Below are 25,857 nucleotides of genomic sequence, written 5' to 3'. Positions count from 1 at the left end.
CTAAAATATTCAGGAAGCCATGTTGTAAACAGATGTGCTGTCACCTAGGCTTGTTGTTCCGTTTCTAGAGCACAGCCAGAGTGGATATAGCATGATTCGTATGGGCCCTAGGGTTTTCAGAATGGTGAACGGGCACTGGCTTCAACTTCAGGTCACCAACTGCATGAGCCCCTACCAAGAGAGTCAGCCTGTCCTTGCAGGCTCTGAGGCCAGGATCGACTTCTCCTCTCTGCCTATGAAAGTGCCAGCCTTCTTTGTAGCCTTCTTCCCATAGAAGGCTGTTCCCTCCGCACTGAAAACCTGCCGTGTGCTGCGGCCACCTTCAGGACCGATCCTGGCTAGACCTTCTGGATAACCTGCTGCGGCTTTTGCATCAGCGCTTGCTGCCTCGCCTTGTACTTTTATGTTTTGGAGGTGGCTTCTTGCCTGCCTTAACCCTCATCAACCAACCTCTGCTCGCTTCCAACTTTTCTTCTGCAGCCGCCTCACCTCTCTCAGCCTTCACAGCCTTGGTGTGGAACAGACTCTGGCTGAAGGGACTGTAACGGCTGGTTTGACCCTCTGTGCAGACCACGGAAACCTTCTCTGTATCAGCACTAAGGCTGTTTCGCTTTCTCATCACGTGTGCGTGCCCTGGAGTAGCACGCTTAATTTCCTCCAACGACTTTTCCTTTGCATCCATAACTTGGCGAACTCTTTGGGGCACAAGGCCTAGCTTTCAGCCTCATTTGGCATTCAACGTGCCTTCCTCACTAGGCTTAACTATTTCTAACTTTTCATTTAAAGTGTGAGATATGCGAGTCTTCCTCTCACGTGAACACCTAGAGGTCACTGTTGGGTTATTAACTGGCCTATTTCAATATTGTCATGTCTCAGGGAAAAGACTCCAGAGAAGAGGGAGAGGGATGGGAACAGCCAGTCCAGTCGATGGAACAGTCAGAATACACACACTTACCAATCAAGTTCACCATCTTATGTGGGTGTAGTTCCTGGTGCCTTAAAGCAATTACAATAGTAATCTCAAAGATCACGGATCACAGATCACCATAACAAATATAATAATAATGAAAACGTTTGAATGATCATTACCAAAATGCGACAGAGAAGCAAGAAGTGAGCAAATGCTGTTGGAGATATGGCGCTGACAGCCTTGCTCAAGACAGGATTGCCACAAATCCCCATTTTTATTTTTTTATTTTATTTTATTTTTTTTCAACGTTTATTTATTTTTGGGACAGAGAGAGACAGAGCATGAACGGGGGAGGGGCAGAGAGAGAGGGAGACACAGAATTGGAAACAGGCTCCAGGCTCTGAGCCATCAGCCCAGAGCCTGACGCGGGGCTCGAACCCACGGACCGCGAGATCGTGACCTGGCTGAAGTCGGACGCTTAACCGACTGCGCCACCCAGGCGCCCCGCAAATCCCCATTTTTAAAACGTGCTACTGCTAAGCAAAAGCAGTATACAGCAAAGCTCAGCAGTATACAGCAGTATACAGCAAAGCTCAATAAAAGGAGTTTTGCCCATTTCCATAAATGCCACATATCAAGTGCAAATAAAAACCAAATTTCGGGAAATTGGCCAGAAGGAGAAGCGGCCTTCCTCGGTGACACCCATCTCACCTCCTTCTCCTTGTTGAGCAGCACCAGCTGGCTGTCCGTGAGGATGCAGTACCTCCGCTCCCACGTTGTCGTTTCCGTGTAGGGTGACTGGCCGCAAGACAGACGATGCGTGGGTGGCCCCTTCACATCTGGGTGACAAACATGAAAAACAAAAGTGAGAATGCATTATCATGCTGACTTAGGTAGACCAGGATCTCAAATGTAAGATTCTCCAAAACCATATTAAATATAGAGTTTCAAACATGAACCTAAGTGGTAAATTGAAAACTTCACTTCCTCTTAATAAAAACTGTTCTACACAGAGGGGAAAACAGGCCGTTTAGTCTGCAGGAAAGAAGGCTGAAACACTAGGAGGATTTGTTAGCACGAACTTGACACAGTAATGACCATGGTACATGTACTACAACAATGGGAAGTTGCTTCAGAGCTAAACTAACATCATTCAAAATGGGGGGGGGGGTGACTCAGAGAAGAACAAAAGACAGAACCTCTAATCTTTAGGAAGAAATGGTGTCGCATGTACACTTCGAGAGTACTGCTGACCCCACTCAAGAGAATGAAATTATTAACCGCTAGTGTCTTCAAAATGGCTTTATTTCTAGTCATGCATGAGAATTAAAAAAATATTTAAACTATAGCATCATATTACCACTAGAGGCCAGTAAGATCTTAAAAACACAGAAAGCAGTTTCTGCAAGGAAAAATCCAAACATATTACCATCATGTCTCTTACAGGTGGAGGTACATATCAGAGCTAAATGTCTAACTCTTCTCAAATGTCTCATTTCCCTATTAAATACCAAGTGGTTATGATTACTTCGTTACTTTAAAATTCTTTGATACAAACTGTTCACTCATTTGGGCTGCTATGCAACATGGAACACATCTTAATCAAAAGTACACATTAGATCCATTAAATAAGGCTTTATGACAGTTGAATATTAAAAGTTCTTTAGCCAACGAAGGACTAATTCCTGTCAGGATTATACTGAAGAGATAATTTTAAATGCATTATTTATTACTATTCAGTTGTTTTCCCAGAGGAGCATCTCAAACTGAAGAAATTAGAAAACAAACACCCATGAGGGCAGGAGAGTTGTAAATCAAAAATAAACGCATTATCTATTACACAAGTGTTTTCATTAGTATTACTGTCTACAGACTTTTAGGGTTTTTTTAATGTTTATTTAGTTTTGAAAAAGAGACAGAGAGAGCAGGGGAGGTGAAGAGAGGGAGTACAGAGGATCTGAAGAAGGCTCTGCACTGACAACAGAGAGTCCAATGTGGGGCTCGAACCCACGAACCCCAAGATCATGACCTGAGCCAAAGTCGGATGCTTAAGCAACAGAGCTACAGGGGCCCCAAGATTTTTTTTAAGAGAGAGAGCTTGAACCAGGGAGAGGAGAAGGAGGGAACAGAGAGAGAGAGAAAGACAGAGACAGAGACAGAGAGACACAGAGAATCTTAAGCAGGCTCCACACTCAGCACAGAGGCACCATGGGACTTGATCCCACCACCCAGGAACATGACCAGAGCCAAATCAAGGGTCAGACGCTCAACCAACTGAGCCACCCAGGAGCCCCAGACTTTTAGCTTTTTCAATCACAGTCTGACAGGTATGGCTTCAAGGAGATACAAATAATGTCCTAGGTATCTTATACTAGAATCACCCAAATATGCAATGGTATAGCTGGAGTTCTGTCGGAAATAAACAAGGCAGGACTAGGGCACTTAGATGAATGGCTTTTTTTGCACTGTCTTGTGTGACCAATATTATCTTCAGGGCTCCTTCTGGCTTAACTTCCTTTGCTTTCTAAAAATCTATTTAAATGCGTTGCTCTGCATATGTAGGCAAGCTTATCAGCTACCCTCCAAATAATTCACAGAACCCACGTTACTTACTAGGGCTCAGCTGGAGATGTTACTAAATCTTAGCTCACTGCCTCTCCTCTTCTGTGTCTATCTCCCCTGCGCTATGCACAGCAGTATTTGTTACACATCTAGCTTCTACACATCTAGCATCTCTGTTCCACAAACTCTCTCTTCCCCGCCCTCAACTCCTCCCCTTGTGTTCTAACAGAGCATCGAAAATTATTTTTATTTTTTTTGAAAATTATTCTAAAGTTTTCTTTATACTTCAAGATTTCCTGAATTTATCACAAAAAGCTTGAAAGAAGCTGACTCTTAATCCTCTTTGACACATATGGAAGATTCTTGCCTGTACTTAAAAACCATGTCAAAGCTGATTTTCTTCACGATTTGGACAAACAAATGGGTTAGATTTTTACCACAATGTAGGCCTATTTTTAGAGTCAAGTACCAACTCTACTTCAACACAGAGGGATGCACCTACTTTATGTGGAAATGTGGTGGTTTTGTGGCCTAGACAAGTTTTCATTCAAATGACTAACCTTCTTACGTAAGTTAGTCGTGGGTGACCTACTGCCCACTGTAATTTAATTTGAACAGCAATTTTGTGATCTATACTAAGCAAGAAGACGTTGATAGACTCCATAAAAATTAGAATACAGGACACTATATTTATAGCATAACGCAGGTTTCCTGACAAAATATAAATCTGGATCAGAACTGAAATTAAGAAAACCTACATTCCCTTCCCTGTGTCATCCTGAGTAATTCTCTTAAAGTCTCACTGTCTGATGTTCTCCCTTTCTCCAATCTTGGGCTTTGCTCCTAGTTTCTTCATGGTACTGTGAAACAAGACAATGTTTCACACAGTATTTTGGGACCCCAAACTATTCCTCCCCAGTGTGACAGGTAGAATGAAGTAGGGAGTAATGTCGCCCTATCTAAAATGTTCTGTCGGTCTGAATGATGAGACTGGCTAATGCTGTTATAAATTTTGTAGTTTCACATTTATTATTTAATACCCACTTTTAAAAAAAAATCACATTGTAAAACTGTATACCAAGGAATAAAACAAGAAAGAAGTTAGAATAAGTGATTTGGGGGGGTTCTTTTTAGCCCTTCTGAATTAAGGCTTAAAAGGCATTTAAATAACAAGATAAAATAAGATTTTTAAAAAAAAAAATTTTTTTTTCAACGTTTATTTTTTTGGGACAGAGAGAGACAGAGCAAGAACGGGGGAGGGGCAGAGAGAGAGGGAGACACAGAATCGGAAACAGGCTCCAGGCTCTGAGCCATCAGCCCAGAGCCCGACGCGGGGCTCGAACTCCCGGACCGCGAGATCGTGACCTGGCTGAAGTCGGACGCTTAACCGACTGCGCCACCCAGGCGCCCCAAGATTTTAAAATAACCTATAGATTTAATTTGTTCAGTTTATCATGTCCTCTTTTCCATGGTTAAATGAAGATTTAACAGTAAAACCTATCTACTAAGACTATGTTACCACAGGACAAGCTCACCTTACCAATACGACCCACCAAGCAACCAATCTCTCTTTCTCTCTCTCCTTCTCTTTCCCTCCCCGCCCCCACCCCCACCCCCGGCTCTAGTAACATACTTCTAACTTCTGACTTCCAATTATATTTAGTGTCTAAAGTTCACCAGAGAAAAGGATAACATAGAATTACAAGTAAGAATCTTAATAGCAAGACTGGAAATAATTTTGCTTTGCAGTGCCCCTGTCCTATAAGAATACTAAGGGCACTGGACGCTGGATTTATTATAAAAACTGAATAATTTCAGAAGCATTAAAAAGCATCTGAGTTTACTCAATGGGTCTTTTTGAAAAGTACTTCTCTAAACGGGCTATTGTCTTGTGGACTAGTAACTCTCAAATTTTTTTGATCTCAAGATCCCTTTAAACTCTTAAAATTATTGAAGACTTCAAAGACTTTTTTATAGGAGCCATATTTAATATTTACCATAATAGATATTAAAACTAAGAAATATTTAAAATATTTATTCATTAAATGATAAGACACCTACTGCATATTATAAATAACACATTTTTTAAAATTTTTTTAACGTTTTATTTATTTTTGAGACAGAGAGAGACAGAGCATGAACGGGGGAGGGGCAGAGAGAGGGGGAGACACAGAATGGAAGCAGGCTCCAGGCTCTGAGCCATCAGCCCAGAGCCTGATGCGGGGCTCGAACTCACTGACCGCGAGATTGTGACCTGAGCTGAAGTCGGACGCTCAACTGACTGAGCCACCCAGGCGCCCCTAAATAACACATTTTTAATGAAATGTAACTATTTTCCAAAACAAAATACGTGAGAGCAGTGACCTTGTTTTAAGTTTTGCAAATCTTTTTTAAAGTCTGGTTGAATGGGAGACAGCTGGATTCTTATATCTGTTACAGCATTCAATATATTTATGTTGCTTTGGTTGAAATATATGAAGAAACTCTGAATCACTCAGATATGCAGTTGGAAGGAAAGAGTTGTTTGTTTTTTTAATTTTTTAAATGTTTATTTATTTTTGAGAGAGCGTGAGCAGGGGAGGAGCAGAGAGAGAGAGGGAGACACAGAATCTGAAGCAGGCTCCAGGCTCCGAGCTGTCAGCACAGAGCCCGACACGGGGCTCAAATTCACAAACCGCAAGATCATGACCTGGGCCGAAGTCGAACGCTTAATGGACTGAGCCACCCAGGCGCCCCAGGGAAGAGTATTTCAATAGCATTTTTAGATAAATGTGGATCATCTTTTTTAATACTAATCCAAAACCTGACAAGAGGATGCTTCTTAACAGTGAGTGAAATGTGGAATGTGACACCACAGCAATGAACTTTTCATGCTCGGCTATGTTAAAAATCATTGGTGTACCTTACCCTTTGAATGGATTTTCAATGCATATGTATGAGTTTTTAACATTATGCACTGATCGTTTCCAAAACATTGGTTGATTTAGTTTTGCAGATCTTCCAAATTATGACACCTTCCATCATGTAATATGAAAAAATCACATTCATTAATCTTCAGAAAAGTCTTGACTTTACCATAGAAGTCTTTATTGGGAAGCTATCAAGCATTTTTCGTCTTGGATTTTATCATTAGCAATAAATACTGTTGGTTTTTTCCCTCTAAATGAAAGGTTTCTGTCTTTCTTTTTCCAGAAAATATCTGTCAAATAACCAACACAAAAGAACTATAGTTCGTCTTGCAGTTGTGTTTCAGGTAAAAATGGTGTTCAGTGAAAACCAGTGGCAAGTTCAGCTTTCAACCCAACTTGCGCAGAACGCCCTCGGTTTGATAACCATCGTACTTCAGCCGGCAGCTCGTGAGCGCTTCCCGCGTCATCAGACAGAATGTTTAAAAAATGTGAACTCTAGCATTGAGATTTAACAAAATTAAGGACTTTTACTGAGTCCTCAAGGACTTCCCAGCCGCTTTCCCCCTACTATGCGGCAGAGGAGAATGCGGTGACTCCTAATCCACTTTGGTGCGGCCGCTTTGATTCCTGCGACTGCATTGGTGGTTTTACTCAAAACTGCCTCTACATCATCAATGTAAAAGTCAACACAGTCATTTTTTTGTTTTTGTTTTGTTTTGTTTTGTTTTTTAAGGTAATTTGACTGTGAAAATAGTTTTACCCTAACAGATCAGGGGGATCCTCGGGTTGTAGGGTTCCACAGACCATACTTTAAAAACCACTGCTTAGACAACAGGAAGCCGATGAGGATTCTGCGGAAGCCTGGCAATAGCTTGCTAGGATGAAGTAAGTAGAAAACAAACCTCAGGTCTTATATAATGGATGGGAGACTAATGTAACAGCCTGGCAAGGGATAATTGGGGTCACAGACTGGTAAAATAGAAAGGGATCATGTGAACCTGATTTTGAAATAGGAATTTAGCAGGGAAATCCAAAACAAAGTTTTTCAAAACAGGAATAAGAACATTTAAAGGGAAGCTTTTGAATTGGAGTTGAATTAGAAGGATTCAATTAATCCATTATATCCAAATCACTTAAAAATGACATTGAAAATATCAGATTACTTTGTCTACCTGTCAATCTATGCATCAAACCCTGGGCTTCTTCAAGCGCTGATATAAACTTAGTAACTATCTGGCAAAGAAACAACAATTTTCTTGTGTGTAACCCTTCCTCATAATCCTTCCTTATAAGTAGAGAAGGGAGCTTCATAGCCTGTCCCATCACTTGACAAAGATGAACAAAAATGATACAACTGAGCTGGAAATTCTATTAGATACAGTCTGCAACTAGCCTCACTGTGATTTTCTCTAAGAGGGTAAGCATCTTCTGGTCTCTTCCAGACTTACAAAGAAAGCATCTCAAAAGACTTACAGTAGGGAAGTAAATAAAGGGATCTGCCTTGAGGCAGAAGTAGGGGTTAAGGCGAATGGAAAAGAACAAGTCCATGACCCAAATATGGAGAATGTCAAAGAGAAAACTGCTGTGGGAAATTTTACTTTTGTATCATACAGCTCCTTAAAGTTCATCTGAGTTGCTTTTGGATCACATCATTTACTAGTCACTTGTTCTTTTAAAATTCCAACATTGTTAGTTAAATGCAATTGAAATTGGTAAAATCCGAAACCTGTTTACTGCCATCCAAAGAAAGCTTTACAGAGTATTCTATAGGGACACTTTTCGAGCTAACACAGTCCCTAGTGTTTCATTCAATCTCAATAGACTGATTGAATTCTTAGTACCAACTTAAAGATAGAATTAAAGATAGAATTCTTTCATTGATTCTTAGTACCAACTTAAAAAATTAAATTAAAATAAAATAAAACATAGCTTTGGGAAATCTATCTATAGGTGAGATTTTAATACATTAAAAGAGAAGCACATTTCTAGCATGGAGTTGTTGTAAACCTCAGAGGTCTGCACTGCTTGGAAAGATCTATATTTTCATGTGTGTGTGTGTTTATTTCCATGCCAGATCCAACCCAGATTAATGGCAAGTTCTTCCCAACATTCAAATTTCAATTATCAGACTTGTTTCCTTTCTGAATTTGATTAGAATTCAAAGTCAACGTATACACATTACTTTATAAAGTCTTAGAACTGGAGTGGCCACTTTCTTATAGAAGTAAAAATATATCTAAATAATTGTAAAACAGAGCTATGTTACTTAAGCTAGCTAAGAATATGTCAACTTCCCTAACTACACAAAGGGCTATTTTTCTCTTCACCAAAATGTTCAAAATAATTTTGACAGAAGTTCAAGTATCATTTATATCCACAGGCCAACTAACAAGCTATATTTTTTAAAGATGGTTCTTTATTTTTCTAATAAATAATAAAAGCCTTGCCATGCCATACAGCTTTAAAAATGTGGTATCTTCTTGGCTATCTTCTGCAGGCAATTTCTGCTGCAAGAGAAGAAATGTTAGAGTTGCCACGTGACGATGATTTTAATCATAATCGTAACGTCTGTAACATGCTGTTCAGCAGCCCGCTGATGTTGGAAATACATGACGAAATCATTTTATAAATGTGTTAATGCTATCTGTTCAGGACTTAGTGTGGCTGCCATCAATTATTGCATCAGTATATTTTAAGTCACTCTCTTTCATGCTTAAAGTATTGAAAGGAAACACAAAACCAACCAGAACATTAAGATAAAGTTTGATTTTATTTATTTTGTCCCCTCATTACATTTCCACCCTCCATATTCCTTCAAAATGTCAGAAAATAAGCAAATTCCAGACTTCCAGAATAAGCAAACAAAATTTTTCTTAGAATAACTATCCAGACATTAAATTATTGGCTATGAACTCTGCTTTGTCCTGACATGCAGTGAGCCCTTGGGCTGGCAAATTACATTACAGTGCATACAAATCAATGGCCCCAGTAGATTTAAATATAGTCACGCTCACCTTGGTGAGTAATAAGGATACTAAGTAATAAATGATTCAACATGTTTAAGATCTAAAATCATACTAGGTCAGAACTGTTTGCCCTTATGGAAATACACTTTAGTCTTTATCATAAATTCACTGTAAGACCATAACTGTTTATCGAAACAAATTCATGTTGTGTCTTTTATTCTTAGCTAACGATTTTAGTTTCCTTCTCAATTATGAAGGCTTAATTGCCACTACCTGATCACTGGTGTCTAATCAGTAAACCCCCTATGCTCAGCATCACCCATTTTTTTAATCTTTTGGTTTTGAGAGAGAGAGTGCGCACGCACAAGCAGGGGAGGTGCAGAGAGAAGGAGGACAGAGGACCCAAAGTGGGCTCTGCGCTAACAACAGCAAGCCCAATGCAGGGTGCCAACTCACGAACCCCAAGATCATGACCTGAGCTGAAGTCAGACGCTCAACCAACTGAGCCACCCAGGCACCCCGCACCATCACCCTTTTTAAGAGAAAGGGAAGGCAGGTAGGAGACAGCACATGACACTCTCTGGTGAGTAACTTCCTTTAGACTAAGATTTGCAAAGGGTCCCTTTGCTGCCTCGCTCTCAGTCTCTCAGCAGCACCAGGGCCTAAGTATAGGTTTTCTACCTCTGTTCCATCACAGGGCAGAGTTACCTGTAATAAGTATTAAAATGTAATAAGTTCCTGGAAGGCCTGACATTTATAGTAGACAATCAGATGTTTGATAAAGGTTAACACTTCCCTTTCTAGAAGAACTTTTTTTTTCTTTTCTTTTTCTTTTTTTTTTCTTTTTTCGTTTTTTACAGAGAGAGAGGACAAGCAGAGGAGAGGGAAAGGGGGAGGGAGAGAGAGATTGAGAATCTTAAGCAGGCTCCACGCTAGGCCCAGAGCCTGATGCAGAGTTCGATCCCATGACCCTGGGATCATAACCTGAGCTGAAATCAAGAGTTGGATGCTCAACCGACTGAGCCACCCAGGTGCCCCAGAAAAACAAATCTGAATTGGATAATATTACCTAAGTATTAGAAGATGACCAGGATGGGAAGCAAGTCCTATGATGGTTCCCCCTTGCTTCTCCCTTCCACATCGCTAATACAGTCTGCACTACACTTGATCACGTGTGCCATGCAAATGCAGGCAGAGCAGATTATATGGTTTTCTTCTGCTTTTCAAACACGCATTAGAAGGAATAAGTCCCATAATTCCCACACAGGGCCAAGTACTGCTTAAATAACTCTACGGCATGGGTAACTGAATGGAAAGTTGTGAATGAAGCCACATTCAGATGACAGATGGCAGCCAATCACGGTTTGTACTTCACCCCCAATAGGACCACTTACATCTACAGTTCATACGCTCAATTAAACAGAAAAATATAAAATACTCAAAATAATTTACTCATATAATAATCCTTAGAAGAAGAAAAAGGTCTATATGCAAGTTTTCCATAAACAGTCAAGTATTGTGCAAATTTAAGAAAAGTGCAAATTTTAAGAAAATACTAGTCTGCCCCATAGAACATAACCATGGTGTTATATAAATGATCAAAACTCACGATCCTTTTTGTGTCTCATATTCATATTACTGGTAGAAAAATGAACTATACTAAGAATTAATCTCAAACACCATGTAATACCCATTCCTTCTGTTATATTTAGTACCTCTTCTTGTATTAATATAGCCCCATGCTTCCCTCCTTTTGAACTGAATCTTGTCACTTTCCTTTAGCAGCAGCTGTTGTGGGCAGAGAATTAGAGCTTTAAAAGGAATGTGATTCTTAGTGGAGAAGGAAAAACAGAGTAAATAGTTTACCACTATTGAGAGATCAGTTTCTGAGGTTTTAGCGATTGGTTATACAACCAATACTGTAACATTATCTCTCTATCTAAAGGAGCAAAAGAAGGCAGACTGCATTAAAAATAAAACCTATCAAGAGTTTGGCAGCATTAAAAAATTTTAATAGCTCTACCTCTCTCCACAGTATCAACTGAAATAGAATTACAGAGCTAAATATGCATCTCTTCTGAATTGTGACCTGTTTGAGTCACAAATCACTGAGCTTACAGTGAAAACTATCAAGGAGATAATATAGGCTTCTCTAAAGAATCCTATCAGTCACTCACTGCTAAGTCGACAACCCAATTCATCAGCTCACTCCTGACGCAACTTAGCTGACTTACGTAAGACATGGAAAACCTTTCTTTTTATCAAAAACCACTGACCTCAAATCAGTAGAAGGGAACAAATATAAAGCAGTAAAAGGACTATAAAGCAGTAAAAGGAAGAATGGATCTAGACTTCTCCAATGGAACATGGGAATTTGGAAGACAATGGAATAATGCCTTTAGATTTCTGAGAGAAAATTATTTCCAACCTAAATTATTCACTTGGCCAAATAATCAAGTCTGAGGATAAAATAAAAATATTTTTAGATACTCAAGGCCTCAAATTTTGGGGAGTGTCTTAGTCTACACGGGCTGCCATAACAAAATACCACAGACTGTGTGGCTTAAGCAACAGAAATTTATTTTCCCACAGGTGTGGACATTGGGAAATCCAAGATCAAGGCACAAGCTGATGTGGTTGCTGGTGAGAGCACTCTTCTGGACTTGCAGATGGTTGCTTTCTTGTTGTGTCCTAACAAGACGGAGAGAAAGAAGTATCTCTTACTCCTTCTACAAAGGCACCAGTTCTATCAGATTAGGGACAGCCTTTATGACCCCATCTAACCTTTACTACCTCCTTACACTCCCATCTCCAAGATATAGTCCCATAAAATGATTTGGAGGCGGGGGAGGGGACACAAACACTCAATCCATAACAGAGTAACCAAGAAAATAACACACTGTATTTCTACAACAGGTGTTCCAAGCTTAGGAGACAAGCAAAGAGTATCCCAAAATGATGATGAAGAGAACTAGGAGGCAATTCTGACTGGACCAGTGTGAACAAAGAGACTGACATGCTGAAGATGTAACACCATGCTTTTGCTACTGGGCCAGTTTTTAAACTACTGGAGCATGTGCTTGAATGAAACGAGGTAAATGGAAAGAGACAAAGCCTTAAGATCCAGGAAACAGAGCTTCCACCTTAAGAAAAAGGCAAGGAGAATTCTAAGGATGACAGCAAAACAAACACCTAGGATACCAGCTATTTAGGGAACGATCCTAAATATAAGACTAGGGGGCCTCCAAGATGGATGTCATCAAGAAAAAAGAAAATGAAATAAAATAAAGCTGGATTTGATAAGTTACCTGATATTACTGGCCTTGAGTAAAACTGTACTACAAGAGAGGCACCTGGGTGGCTCAGTCAGTTAAGCATCTGACTTCAGCTAAGGTGTTGATCTCGCAGTTTGTGAGTTCGAGCCCCACATTGGGCTCTGTGCTGACAGCTCGGAGCCTGGGGCCTGCTTCAGATTCTGTGTCTCCCTCTCTCTCTGCCCCCTGCTCATACTCTACCTCTCAAAAATAAATAAGCGTTAAAAAAATAAAAAACACTGTACTACAAGACTAAAAGGAAAGCATGGGAAGAATAATAGGTACAAAGAAACCTACACAAATGGGAAAAAAATGGCAATTATTAACCTCAAAAAAACAAAAAGCAAAAAGGGAAATGTAATAATGACATTCAACCAAACCCAGTTTAGGCATAATAATGTAAAACAGTGAATCCGTATTATAAAAATAAGTATATAATTACAGTAAGGCAATTGGGATTATTATATATGACAGCTAAATCATCATCCGCCATAACAATCAATAAAAAAGCTTGAGAACTGTTAAATAAAAAAAAAAGCATATATTCATGTTATTAGAATTAAGGAGGTATGTAAATGCCCAAATAAAAAATTAGAAGAGCCAAGGTTCTGGCCTCAGAAAAAGGGTGAGGTGAGGAAAACCAACATACTCTGTTAAGAAAAAAGCTGACAACCTAATCAAACAATGGGCAAAAGACCTCACCATTTACTTCATAAAAAAGAATATCCAAATGTCCATCTAACATGTAAAACGGTGCTCAACTTCATTAATCATCAGGGAAATGCAAATGAAAAGCACAGTGAGAGATTACTGCTGCACACCCACCAGAATGGCAAAAACGAAAAGATACGAAGTTTTGCCGAGGGTGGGAAACAACTGCAGGTGGGAGTGTGAAGTGGTACCATCACTTTGGAAAACTGTTTGACAATATTTACAAAACCCAGACATACACATATCCAGCAACTCTACTCCTAGATATATACCCAATGGAAATATACATTTTTTTTTCCAAAAAGCATATAGAAGACCGCACACAGTGGCACTATTCATAATAGCTAAAACTAGAAATAACCTGAAATGCCCACCAATAGCAGAATGGATACGTGAATGGTGGTAATTCATAAATGGAGTGTTATCTACCAGTGAGGTTGAAAGCACTACAACCACATGGAACAGCATGTACGAAGCTCACAAATACAATATCGAGCAAAAGGAGTCAGACAAAAGATATATAACTTTGCTTACGTAAAGTTTAAAAATAGGTAAAATTTCCCTGTAATATTAATGCTGATCATAGTTACTCTTTGAACGTGCAGTGACTGGGAAAGGACACACGGTGGACTTCTGGGCTGCTATTAATGTTCTGTTTCTTCAGCAGGGTGCAAGTTACTCAAGTTTGTCACCTTAATGCAAATTCATTGAACTATATATGAAGCTATAGGATCTGTGCGCTTCTGTCAGTATATTTCAATAAAAATTATACTTTTTTTAAAGTAAGCTCTTCGCCCAACGTGGGGTTTGAACTCCCAACCCCGAAATCAAGAGTCATGTGCTCTACCAAATGAACCAGCCAGGTGCCTCAATAAAAATTATATTGTAAAAAGATTCCAAGGGCATCTGGGTGGCTCAGTCAGTTAAGCGTCCTACTCTTGATTTTGGCTCAAGTCATGATCTCATGGCTCATGGGTTTGAGCCCCGCAACGGGCTCTACACGGACAGCATGGAGCCTGCTTGAGATTCTCCTTCTTTTTCTGCCCTTCCCCCACTCACACTCAGTCTCTCTCAAAATAAATAAATAGGCTTAAAGAAAAGAAAAGAAAAGAAAAGAAAAGAAAAGAAAAGAAAAGAAAAGAAAAGAAAAGAAAAGAAAAGAAAAAGATTCCAGGTCTGACTCTTCATTTCAGCTCAGGTCATGATCTCAGAGTTCATGGGATCGAGCCCTGTGTTAGGCTCTGTGCTGACAGCACAGAGCCCACTTGGGATTCTACCTTTCTCCCTCTGTCCCTCCCCATGTTCTCACACATGCATGTATACTCTGTAAACAAACAAACAAACAAACGAACAAACCTAAAAAAATCTATTTAAAAAAAAAAAGATTCCAGGGGCACCTGGGTGGCTCAGTCGGTTGAGCGTCCGACTTCGGCTCAGGTCATGATCTCGCACTTGACGACTTCGAGCCCTGCGTCAGGCTCTGTACTGATGGCTTGGAGCCTGGAGCCTGTTTCGGATTCTGTGTCTCCCTCTCTCTCTGCCCCTACCCCACTCATGCTCTGTCTCTCTCTGTCTCATAAATAAACATTTAAAAAAATATATTCCAGTTCTACCATTTATAAGTTGTCTGACCTTGGATAAATTACTCAACCTAAGTAAATTTCAATTTCTTCATCTTTAAAATAGGGATGACAAAAAAATAATAAATAAATAAATAAATAAATAAATAAATAAATAAATAAATAAATAAAATAGGGATGACAAGACACCAAATCTCAGGGAATTTTTTGAGGTGCAAATGAGATAACACACATCAAATGCTTAACAAAGTACCTCACGCATACTAAGCACACAAGTTTGTTATTGTGATTAGCCATCTGGACACTGAAAGTGGGGAGAAAATCATTACATATAGTCCCATTTTGAATGAATTTGACTTACATGAAACATGACTATGTAGTCATGACTATGTAGTCAGATAACTAGATTCAAATCTGCCACTTACTATTGCCATGATTTGGGGCAAATGACGTAACCTGAGACTTCACTTTCTCAATTATAAAAGGGAATAAGATGATGGCTGTGCATGTGTATGTGTGTATGTTTAGAGAACATTTTTAAATTAGATTAAAAGCAAAAGACAGTTCCAAACAAAGTGTTTAAGACTATATAAGTCTCCATATTTTCATGCATGCATATGTGTAGGTGTGAATGCATGAGTTATTTAAAAATATGAAGATAAGTGATGGAGAAAACCCCTAAAGGAGTTACAAGGGGATGCCTCTATGGAACAGAAACTAACTGAGACATTGGGGAGAGAATATAACTGCTCTTTTTCATTCCAATCCTTGTAGTATACATTTGTAATTACGTGCATCTATTAATGTGACTTAAGACTAAATTATAAAGTGATATTATTCACCTTAAAAATATACAGCTAAGTCCTACCAAATTAGAAAATGGCTGAAGAGAGGCTCCAAACTAAGTTGATCAATATCAAGCTCATGGACAAAAAATTTAAAAAAAAAAAAAACAAAGTTTAAAGCACTTCACATTCATAATTCAACTTCTCTATCATGAGAAGAGTGTGGGTGGCACAGAAATGCTAACTTTGAGTCCACAGATGCTTAACTTCCTCTAGTATTAGTTAGAGAACCACCTGTTACTAGGGAGCCACCTATTTTTAACTAGTTCAAGTCTACTTTAAAACCCTCGGAATAAGAAAAGAAATGCTGGCTATCAGGCTTTTTGTTTGTTTTATAAATATCTAAGTAGCATTTGGAACACTGGGTTGAAACTTATACTTCTCATATGGCTCTCTAAGGTTTTAATTTCCCCCTTAAGATAATACAGTACTTGAGTAGACAGGAAGGTGATACTAAGTCAGCCCTGGTACATACTGACCTCTCCTACACTCCTTCTACAGAAGCTGCTTAACATAACTCACTCCTGATTTTCAGCATATATGAATTGATTACAAAGATCTGAGGCTACCAAAGCACAGGAACTTGGCAGAGTAAGACTCAGAGTCATGGCAGGACCCATGTTCCAACTTAGGATATTTGACTGAGTCAACACATTAGAAAAAGATAAGAACAATTTCTCAATTTCTGGCACACAGAGAAGTGCTCATAGCCCTCATGATTATTATTATTGTTACTGAGAGGCATCATGTTAAGAACACAAAATCTGGAGTCAGACTGCCTGAAAAGGAATCGCTGCTCTACTGCTTACCAGCTGTGAGACTTTAGTCAAGATACTTAACCTCTTGGGGCCCCAGTTTCCTCATCTTTAAAATGGGAACATTATGATCTCTACCTCACAGGGATGTGGTAAGGATTAAATGAGAAATGTTCAGCATTTAGAACAGGGCCTGTCATGTATTAAGCCTTCAATAAACATTAACTCTTATTATTCTTTATACTGCCCACATCTGAAATAATGGGTTAGTTTCTTATTCCAATCCAAAACTACTGATGCTAAAAATATTGTAATGAAATATCAGAGGAAAAAAAACCTCATTTAAACTGTGAATGATCTTCAGAATTGTATGATGTATGTCAATAAATCACTCTTGGAAATACTCTGGGGGAAAATAATCTGCACAGGTTTGCCTTAGTAAAAGGAAAATTCCATTGGAAAGGGCCTTGTATACCACTGTGTCATGAATCCACACATCGTTCTTGATGCAAACAGAAACAATGATAAGCAGCCGTGAATATAAGGGCAGAAACACATTCTTTTATTTAAGCTGGTCTGGCAACTTAATGTAAATCATTTAGGTCCTTCTACTAATTACTTTGCATATTTTAAAAAAAAGAGACGGAGAAAGACAAGAGGAAATCAAATAATCTTTTTAATGGCACTGTTTTAATCTAACCAATTAGTTCAAATACTCCCAGCTCTATAAGCCTCTTACAAGTGCATAGCTGATGGCTAAACTTGAGAAGAGCAATTAATCCTCATCCGTTTTTTTACAAGTTTTAGTTAGTACAAAAATGTGTATATACTTCTCAGATGCAATCACAAGAATGGAAAACAATGAGAAATTTGGTGGGTGATATTTTTTGCTTTTTTAAAAAAGTTGAATTCAAACTCAAAAGATTAAGCAATAGAGAGTAGATTGTCTCTACTTCTCAAAATTATAGCCTGAGAGAAATCTCTCTCTTTCTCTCTCTCTCCCCCTCTCCCTTTCCACCCGCCCCAACCCCCCACCTCCCTCTTTGCTCTCTTGCTTGCTCACCGGCGTGCATGGATGCGCGCGCACGAGCACGCGCGCGCGCGCGCGCACACACACACACACACACAATTAAGCCTATGGGTATTCAGGTGCTTTTCCTAAACTGTCAGAAGTCCTCTGCAGGCCCACAAACAAGAGATCCATTGTGTGGATCTGTAAATTGTATGACATCATTGAAACACAAGCACCAATTGGTATCACAAACAGTTTGTGTTGCCAAGGATACCAGGAACTTTAAATACCCTGCAGTTGTACAAAGCCCAGGAGCAAGACCTTTGAACAATACCAGGAGCCTGCCCACTTTCTCTCTTTTAGTCACTGTTTCCAGCAGTGAAAGGACACTGATTTTGCTCCAGTAATTCTTCCAAATAATATAGTCAGGAACGTTCCTCAATCATTCAATTATTCATTTTGATATTCTCAACATAATGACAGCAAAAAAGAGGATTAAGAATTTACGTAGTCCTATTAATGGACTCTCAAAAGCCTAGGCTGGAGTCCTTTAAGGAAACTTCACATTAGAGATTTTTAAAATGCAATGCACATAAACACTTCTGATTAAGCCCTACAGTAATGTTCCTCTGTGTTATGGAGTACCCTTTTAGTAACAAAATAATTTCTTCCTTGTGTGCCTCTCCTGGAAAAGTTACTTTTCCTTACTTAACGTAGGCTTTGAACTTACATATGAATTTAGTATGTAAACTTGTTTATTCTAGCTAGAGTAACTACTGCAACGAAGAAACACAGGCTAAGTGTGAGGTATTATGATTAACTATATTATTGGCTAAAAGTAAAACAAACTTGCAATCCTTCATAAAAAGTCTCTTTAAAAACGGTTGTACTTAGGGCTAAATTGTCACCAAAGGTCTGTGGCTAAGCTCATCTCTAATATCTATCTATCCACAGTTAGACCTATTTATATTATATTTATTTATGTCAACTTTATTTGTGGGATGTTTTAGATAAATTACATGTGCCACTGAGATTTTGGACAGTTCCAGAGTTCTTATTTTTCTATTTAGGAGACAGATATTTTAACTAATTATTTCTCAAAATGCAAGCTGGAAATGGACAAGGAAAATAGAAAGAACTCACAGAGACTGCAATTACAGAGTCCCAAGAGCTATCCGACGATAATGGCAGCAGCAGGGAGCACGGAGCTAAATGAATGGAAAGCCACACCTTGTGGCTTCTCTCTTTATATTACCTACTTCACATTCAGATTGTTACAATGCTAGGATTACAAGGCAAAGAAAGTCTTTCTTTAGCTGTTTTTTGTATATTTTTTAAATACCATCTTTCATTACAAACTCCTTGGAGTGAAAGTGGTATTAGATGCTTACTTATTTTAATTCAAGTTATTAAGTACTGAGTACATTTCAGGGAACTTACACATCGCTTGATACTTTTGAAAATATATATTATTGTTTTAACCCAGAGAAAAGTCAGAATCCCAGTGAAGAAAGAAATGATTTACATTGTGGTTTATCTAACCATTCCTAAAAAAAAATTTAATAAACAGTAATGAATTAAATAGTGTGTGTAAAGAGTCAATTACAAGCCCCTCAAAAAAACAGAAGAGAAATATAAAATGTTAAGGTTTTGTTTTTGTTTTTTTTACTTTAGAAGACCATTGTGGGCTTTATATAAGTCCCTACAAGCTTCCAAAAGTAACAAATATGGCCTTGTCATGAATGCCCATATGAAATAAAACTAAATGTGATTTATTATAAGCAAAATATCTTTAACCATATCTTATGATCATGGTCTACTGAATAAAGCAATGCACTTGCATTAACTACTATGCAGAGATATGTATCCTGGGAAAGATACGTATCCTGGCAAAACTCAACTTAGTGAACTGGAAGGCACAGCAGCCATGATCTGGTTCTTTGTTCTAATTACTGCTCTGGAGAAAGGTATTTCAAACTTTTTGTTGTTTGTTTCAAAATTGTACTAGTGCTTCACTAAATTTAACAGATACTTTTCTCTACCCTTCCCCATTGTCATATGGACACTTTAAAAACAACAACAAAAAGTAATTCTTTAAGTAGAAGCATCACATCTTTTTGTAAAAGTGCATAATTTCATCAATTAAAAACCAGTTTCACTGTAAATGATGATGCTTTCATAGGGCCAAATCTGGTCAAAAGGAAATAAGGCGAAAGCAGATGGGGAAAAAGTTAAGTTTGGAACAGCTAAGAAGCTATTCCCAAACTCCTATAAGCCCATCCTTCTTCCCATTATAGCAAAGCAGAGAGAAGGAAACGTGGGAAAAACCGCCAGCAGCCTGATAATGCAGGGCAAATGGAAGAAGCCATGTCCTCCCAAGCATAGGACATAAAGAAATGCAGAATATTCCTTCTAGACGTTAGGCAGATTGACTCCTTCCCTAGCACTGCAGACCAAGGACCAAACTATCTGTTTTCATAACCAGGCCAGGAACAGTCTCATGAAGATCATCTAGAACAAGATGAGGAAGCATGTAAACCTAATTTCTAGTGGTTTACTATATATATATATATATATATATATATATATATATATATATATATATATATATATATATGTAAATTCTCAGCCCTACAATAACTTGAATAGAAAAATGGCATACACACTAAACTTATTGATGAAGTACAACTCGGTGCAATGATAAATATGAGGGATACATAATCAGTATCCAAAATGATGATGAAAAAATGTGCCAAAATGATTAGGCTATAATTCGATGGGGAGTACATCATTTGTATTATCATATATACTATAACAGTCTGAGCTTGATTTTTATATAGTATCATATCATATAAATGTACCTAAACTAGTTGAATGAATTTCCTGATGGTGAAAATATAGGTTGGACCAACCTTTCAATTTTATACATAATTTTACAACAAATACCATACCCAAACTTTCTATGTATCTCTGATTGTTTCCTAGAATAAACTATAAGAAAGGCAAGTACTGAATCACAGGTTTGCATTTTTAAGACTCTTATGCATATTTTTCCAAACATATTGTTGAAAAAGTGTATGTACAAATTTATATTCCTTAGTGCAAAAAATGTAAAGGACAATGTATATTATGAAATCTACCAATTTTAAAAGCTTTTAGATTGCAGTTAATTAACACACAATGTAGTATTAGTTTCAGATGTGCAATTAAGCGATTCAATACTTCCATCCAACACCCAGCGCTCATCACAACTGCCCTCCTTAATCCTCATCACCTATTTCACCCGTTCCCCACCTACTTCCCCTCTGATTTAGTTTTTAGTTTGTTTTTTTAGTTTGGTATAGTTTGTTCTCTATAGTTAAGAGTCTGTTTCTTGGTTTGCCTTTCATTTTCTTTTTCTCCCCTATGCTTGTTTTGTTTTGTAAATTCTACATATGAGTGAAATCATATGATATTTGTCTTTCTCTATTTCAGATGGAATTATACTAACTCCATCCACATTGTTGTAAATGGCAATATTTCATTTTTTTTTTATGTCTGAGAAATATTCCACTGTGTATCTGGAATAAATCTATCAATTTTATTTTATTTTTTTAGAGAGAGAACAAGTGCAACTGCCTGTGAGTGGGGGAGGGGCAGAGGGATAGCAAGTTGGGGGGGGGGGTGGACAGAGAGAGAGAGAGAGAGAGACAGAGACACGGACAGACCGAGAGAATCTTAAGCAGGCTCTGTATTCAGTGTAGAGACTAACACTGGCCTCAATCCCATGACTCCAGGATCATGACCTGAACCAAATCAAGAGTCAAATGCTCAACCGAATGAGCCACACAGGTGCCCTTAAATATTTCAATTTCCAAGGTGAAAGAATGTATGTCAAATATTTATTGACTACTTCCATATAATCAAATAAGCATGCTAGACATTAGGGAGAAAAAGTGCAGAGCCCACAGTGAGACAAATACATAAGCAGACACTAGCAATACAATGTGATACACACAAAAAAGAACAAGATATAAGGTGCTGTGGGTAGACAGAAGAGGTATGGTTGTTAAATTTAACAACTGTAGGTATCCAGAGATGGAACAGGTGGTACGCCACCACAACTTGACTGCAAAGTTCTTATAAATGATGATATGACTCTCAAGAAACTAGGTGTTTTCTGTGATCATTGGTAAATTGCAAATCACCTAAAGAATTTTTTTTAGTTGTATGGGTATATCTCATTTATTGGGCTTACCTTCATTGTGATTAACAAATAAATGCATTTTTTATAAATTGACCTTTTGTGGCAATGGCGAGTCTATTGATATCACTGTTCTAATAGCATTTAATCACCTTGTGTCACATTTTGGTAAATCTGACAATATTTCAAACTTTTTGTTATTTTATTTGTTTGGTGATCTTTGATCCATGATCTCTGAGGGTAATATTATAACTGTGGGTACACCATGAACCATTCCCATCTAAAACTGAGCTTAATTGATACATATTGTTTATGTTCTGACTGCTCTATGACCCGGCCATTCACTCGTCTCTGTCCCTCTCCTAGGGCCTCCCTATTCCCTAAGACACAACAATAGCGAGCCCAGTTAATAACCCAACAGTGACCTCTGGGTGTTCACGTGAGAGGAAGACTCGCATATGCCATACATTAAATGAAAAGTTAGAAATGCTTAAGCATAGTGAGGAAGGCACGTTGAATGCCAAATGAGGCTGAAAGCTAGGCCTTGTGCCCCAAAGAGTTCGCCAAGTTATGGATGCAAAGGAAAAGTCGTTGGAGGAAATTAAGCGTGCTACTCCAGGGCACGCACACGTGATAAGAAAGCGAAACAGCCTTAGTGCTGATACAGAGAAGGTTTCCGTGGTCTGCACAGAGGGTCAAACCAGCCGTTACAGTCCCTTCAGCCAGAGTCTGTTCCACACCAAGGCTGTGAAGGCTGAGAGAGGTGAGGCGGCTGCAGAAGAAAAGTTGGAAGCGAGCAGAGGTTGGTTGATGAGGGTTAAGGCAGGCAAGAAGCCACCTCCAGAACATGAAAGTACAAGGCGAGGCAGCAAGCGCTGATGCAAAAGCCGCAGCAGGTTATCCAGAAGGTCTAGCCAGGATCGGTCCTGAAGGTGGCCGCAGCACACGGCAGGTTTTCAGTGCGGAGGGAACAGCCTTCTATGGGAAGAAGGCTACAAAGAAGGCTGGCACTTTCATAGGCAGAGAGGAGAAGTCGATCCTGGCCTCAGAGCCTGCAAGGACAGGCTGACTCTCTTGGTAGGGGCTCATGCAGTTGGTGACCTGAAGTTGAAGCCAGTGCCCGTTCACCATTCTGAAAACCCTAGGGCCCATACGAATCATGCTATATCCACTCTGGCTGTGCTCTAGAAACGGAACAACAAGCCTAGGTGACAGCACATCTGTTTACAACATGGCTTCCTGAATATTTTAGGCCCGCTGCTGAGACCTGCTCAGGAAAGACGTTTCCTTTCAGAATGTGACTGCTCGCTGACAATGCACCTGGTCGCCCAGAGGCCTGATGGGGATGTACGGCAAGGTTCATGTTGCTTTCATGCTGACACAGCATTCATTCTACAGCCCATGGATCATGGAGTCATTTCAACCTTCAAGTCTTCTTCTTTAGGAATACATTTCATAAGGGAGGGAGGGAGGGAGGGAGGAAGCAAGAGAAGGAGGAAGGAAGGAAGGAATACATTTCATAAGGCTGCACCTGCCAAAGATGGATCTGTGTAAAGTAAAATGAAAACCTTCTGGAAAAGATTCACCATTCTAGATGCCAATGAGAACACTTGTGATTCCAAGCCCCTGGTGAGCTCCACTTCTTTGCCTCTCTCTCTCTCTGCCGCTCGCTCACTTGTGCCCTCTCACTCTCTCTCAAAAAAACATAAAAAGAGCATTTGTGATTCATGGGAAGAGGTCAAAATACCCACATTAACAGGAAGTTGGGACGAGGTGAGTCCAACCCTCATGGATGACTCTGAGGGATTCAAGACTTGAGAGGAAGCAACTGTGGATATCACAGAAATAGCCAGAGAACTTGACCTGGAAGCGGAGCCTGAAGATGGGACTGAATTACTGCAATCTCATGATAAAACTTGAGTGGATGAAGAGTTGCTTCTTAGGGATGAGCAAAGACAGTGGTTTCTTGAGGTGAAATCTACTCCTGGGGGAAGATGCCGTGAAGATTGTTGAAATGACTACAAAGGACTGAGAGTATTACATAAACTTGGTGGATAAAGCAACGGCGGTGTCTGAAAGCACTGACCCCAATTTTAAAAGAGGTTCTACTGTGGGTAAAAAGCTATCCAACAGCACCAAATGCTACAGAGAAGTCTGTAGAGAAAGGAAGAGGCCATTGATGTGGCAAATTGCATTGCTGTCTTATTTTAAGAAATTGCCGCAGTCACCCCAATCTTCGGCCACCACCGTCCTGATTGGCAGCAGCCATCCACGTGGAGGCAAGATCCACCACCAGCCAAAAGATTACAACTCACTGAAAGCTCAGATGATGGCTAGCATTATTTGCTAATAAAGTATCTTAAAATTAAGGTATGTATGTTGGTTTTTTTTAGACAGAATGCTATTGTAACAGACCACAGTATAATGTAAACATAACTTACATGCATTGGGAAACTAAAAATTTATGTGACTTGCTAGATTGTGGTGATCCCACAAAACCACTGAGGTACATCTGTACTTGCATACCTTAAAAGTATATTGTAAAATCACACATATAAATGTAAACCCATTGGCCAATCTTTTGATTTAAAGCCAAGCATTCTTTTGTAATATGAATAGTGTGATTCATAGTTCTACGTGGTATTTTTGCATAAACCACATCCATTATAACCCAACTATTATTTCCAATTATTGTGTTTTTCTTTACTTACTGAAAAACTTAAAGACACTGCCGAAATAACTCAGTACAGAGTCCTCCTAGATTACTTTCCCTTATTTTAGGGGCGACTCACCAGACTAAAAGCTATTATTCACAAGCAACTGCCCTTAAATGAGCCCTCCCAAAATATTAAAATTTAACTTAATGGAATCAACTTTTTGTACCCATATTTCATCAATTTATAAATCATTAAAAATAACATAGTTACAAAAACCGGAACAAACTGGCAGGTTTGGAAGCAAGCAGCACTGATTCCTGGTAAGCTTCCAATCTCAGGGAAGGGTACAGAAGGGAGTAGGCTTGTTGGACAGCAGCCCTCCAGCCCCAAATGTCCAGCACGCTCACAGCAACAGTCAGAAGGTTTCACAGAAGAAATGTGGGGCGTTGTGCAAGTAAGCGTCTTTTATAAGATATTTTAGACATTTCACTAAAGTTGCTCATTTAGGATATACAAAGACTCTGGAGATAGTGAAATACAATAATGTGAAATAATTTTACTTGTGAGTTTGTTTTTTCTTTTTAAGACTCAAAAAAAAAGTGATTATGTGAATCACTCATCTATATGATTTTAAAAGCCGATAGCAAAAGTCATAATGTTAATCATAATGAAAACTTTAAATGAACATAATGTCACATCTTAAAATTCAAGCAACCTTAATCAAAATTAAGATGAAGGAAATGGATTTTAAAATCATAAAATCTACCATTACATTTCTCCTTTTCCTAAAACTGGGGACGAAAAAAAAAAAAGGCAAACTTTACTATCATACCTATTTTCTAAAGAACAGTTGTCTTTATTTTTCTAAGTTTATTTATTGGGGAGGGGGAGGGAGAGGGAGAATATCCCAAGCTGACTTGCCTCTGTCAGCACAGAGCCCGACAAAGAGCTCAAACTCAGGAACCGTGAGAGCATGACCTGAGCTGAATTCAAGAGTTGGCAGCTTAATCCACTGAGCCACCCAGGGGCCCCAGTGGTCTTTTATACATCTTTGTTTGGTTTACTATCATGTCATCTTTCATATTCAGGCTTAAATATCTACCTGGCAAATGATGTTTTTCATGTCACTAACACAACTTGATTTATACTGAGCAGAAGTCTTAATGAGAACTCTAAAAATGTAGCAGAAGATTGTAGGGGAAGATAAAGCTAGAAACATGTTCAGACAAGACAAAAGACACCAAATGTTCTTGGATCTCCAAATGTGCTAAAACAACTATTATCAAATTTATTTTTAAAATAACAAAATTGATGTCTATTATGAAAGCAAAACAAACCTCACAATTTAGGCAATTTGTAAGAACACTAAGTCTAAAATAGAAGATTTTTTCTTCAGTAACTCAAACTGCTAAGGCTGTTCATGAATATACTTCATACTCTAAAGTCTAAAAAG

The 25,857-nt window shown here is 38.8% G+C and overlaps 1 protein-coding gene across 11 annotated transcripts in view; it reads right to left on the bottom strand.

Moving 5' to 3' along the window:
* Positions 1-25,857, bottom strand: part of RASAL2 (RAS protein activator like 2) — a 362,968-nt gene that overhangs the window by 183,980 nt on the left and 153,131 nt on the right. For all 11 annotated transcript variants that reach the window (XM_045048593.1, XM_003999225.6, XM_003999226.6 and 8 more), the window contains exon 2: positions 1,622-1,749. In XM_045048593.1, coding sequence (XP_044904528.1) covers positions 1,622-1,749 — 128 coding nt within the window. The remainder of the gene's footprint in view (positions 1-1,621; positions 1,750-25,857) is intronic.

The sequence above is a fragment of the Felis catus genome, chromosome F1, assembly GCF_018350175.1.
Source record: "Felis catus isolate Fca126 chromosome F1, F.catus_Fca126_mat1.0, whole genome shotgun sequence".
Classification (NCBI taxonomy): domain Eukaryota; kingdom Metazoa; phylum Chordata; class Mammalia; order Carnivora; family Felidae; genus Felis; species Felis catus.
The sequence above is the reverse complement of the archived record's forward strand: the minus strand, read 5'-3'. Positions and strand labels throughout refer to the sequence as shown.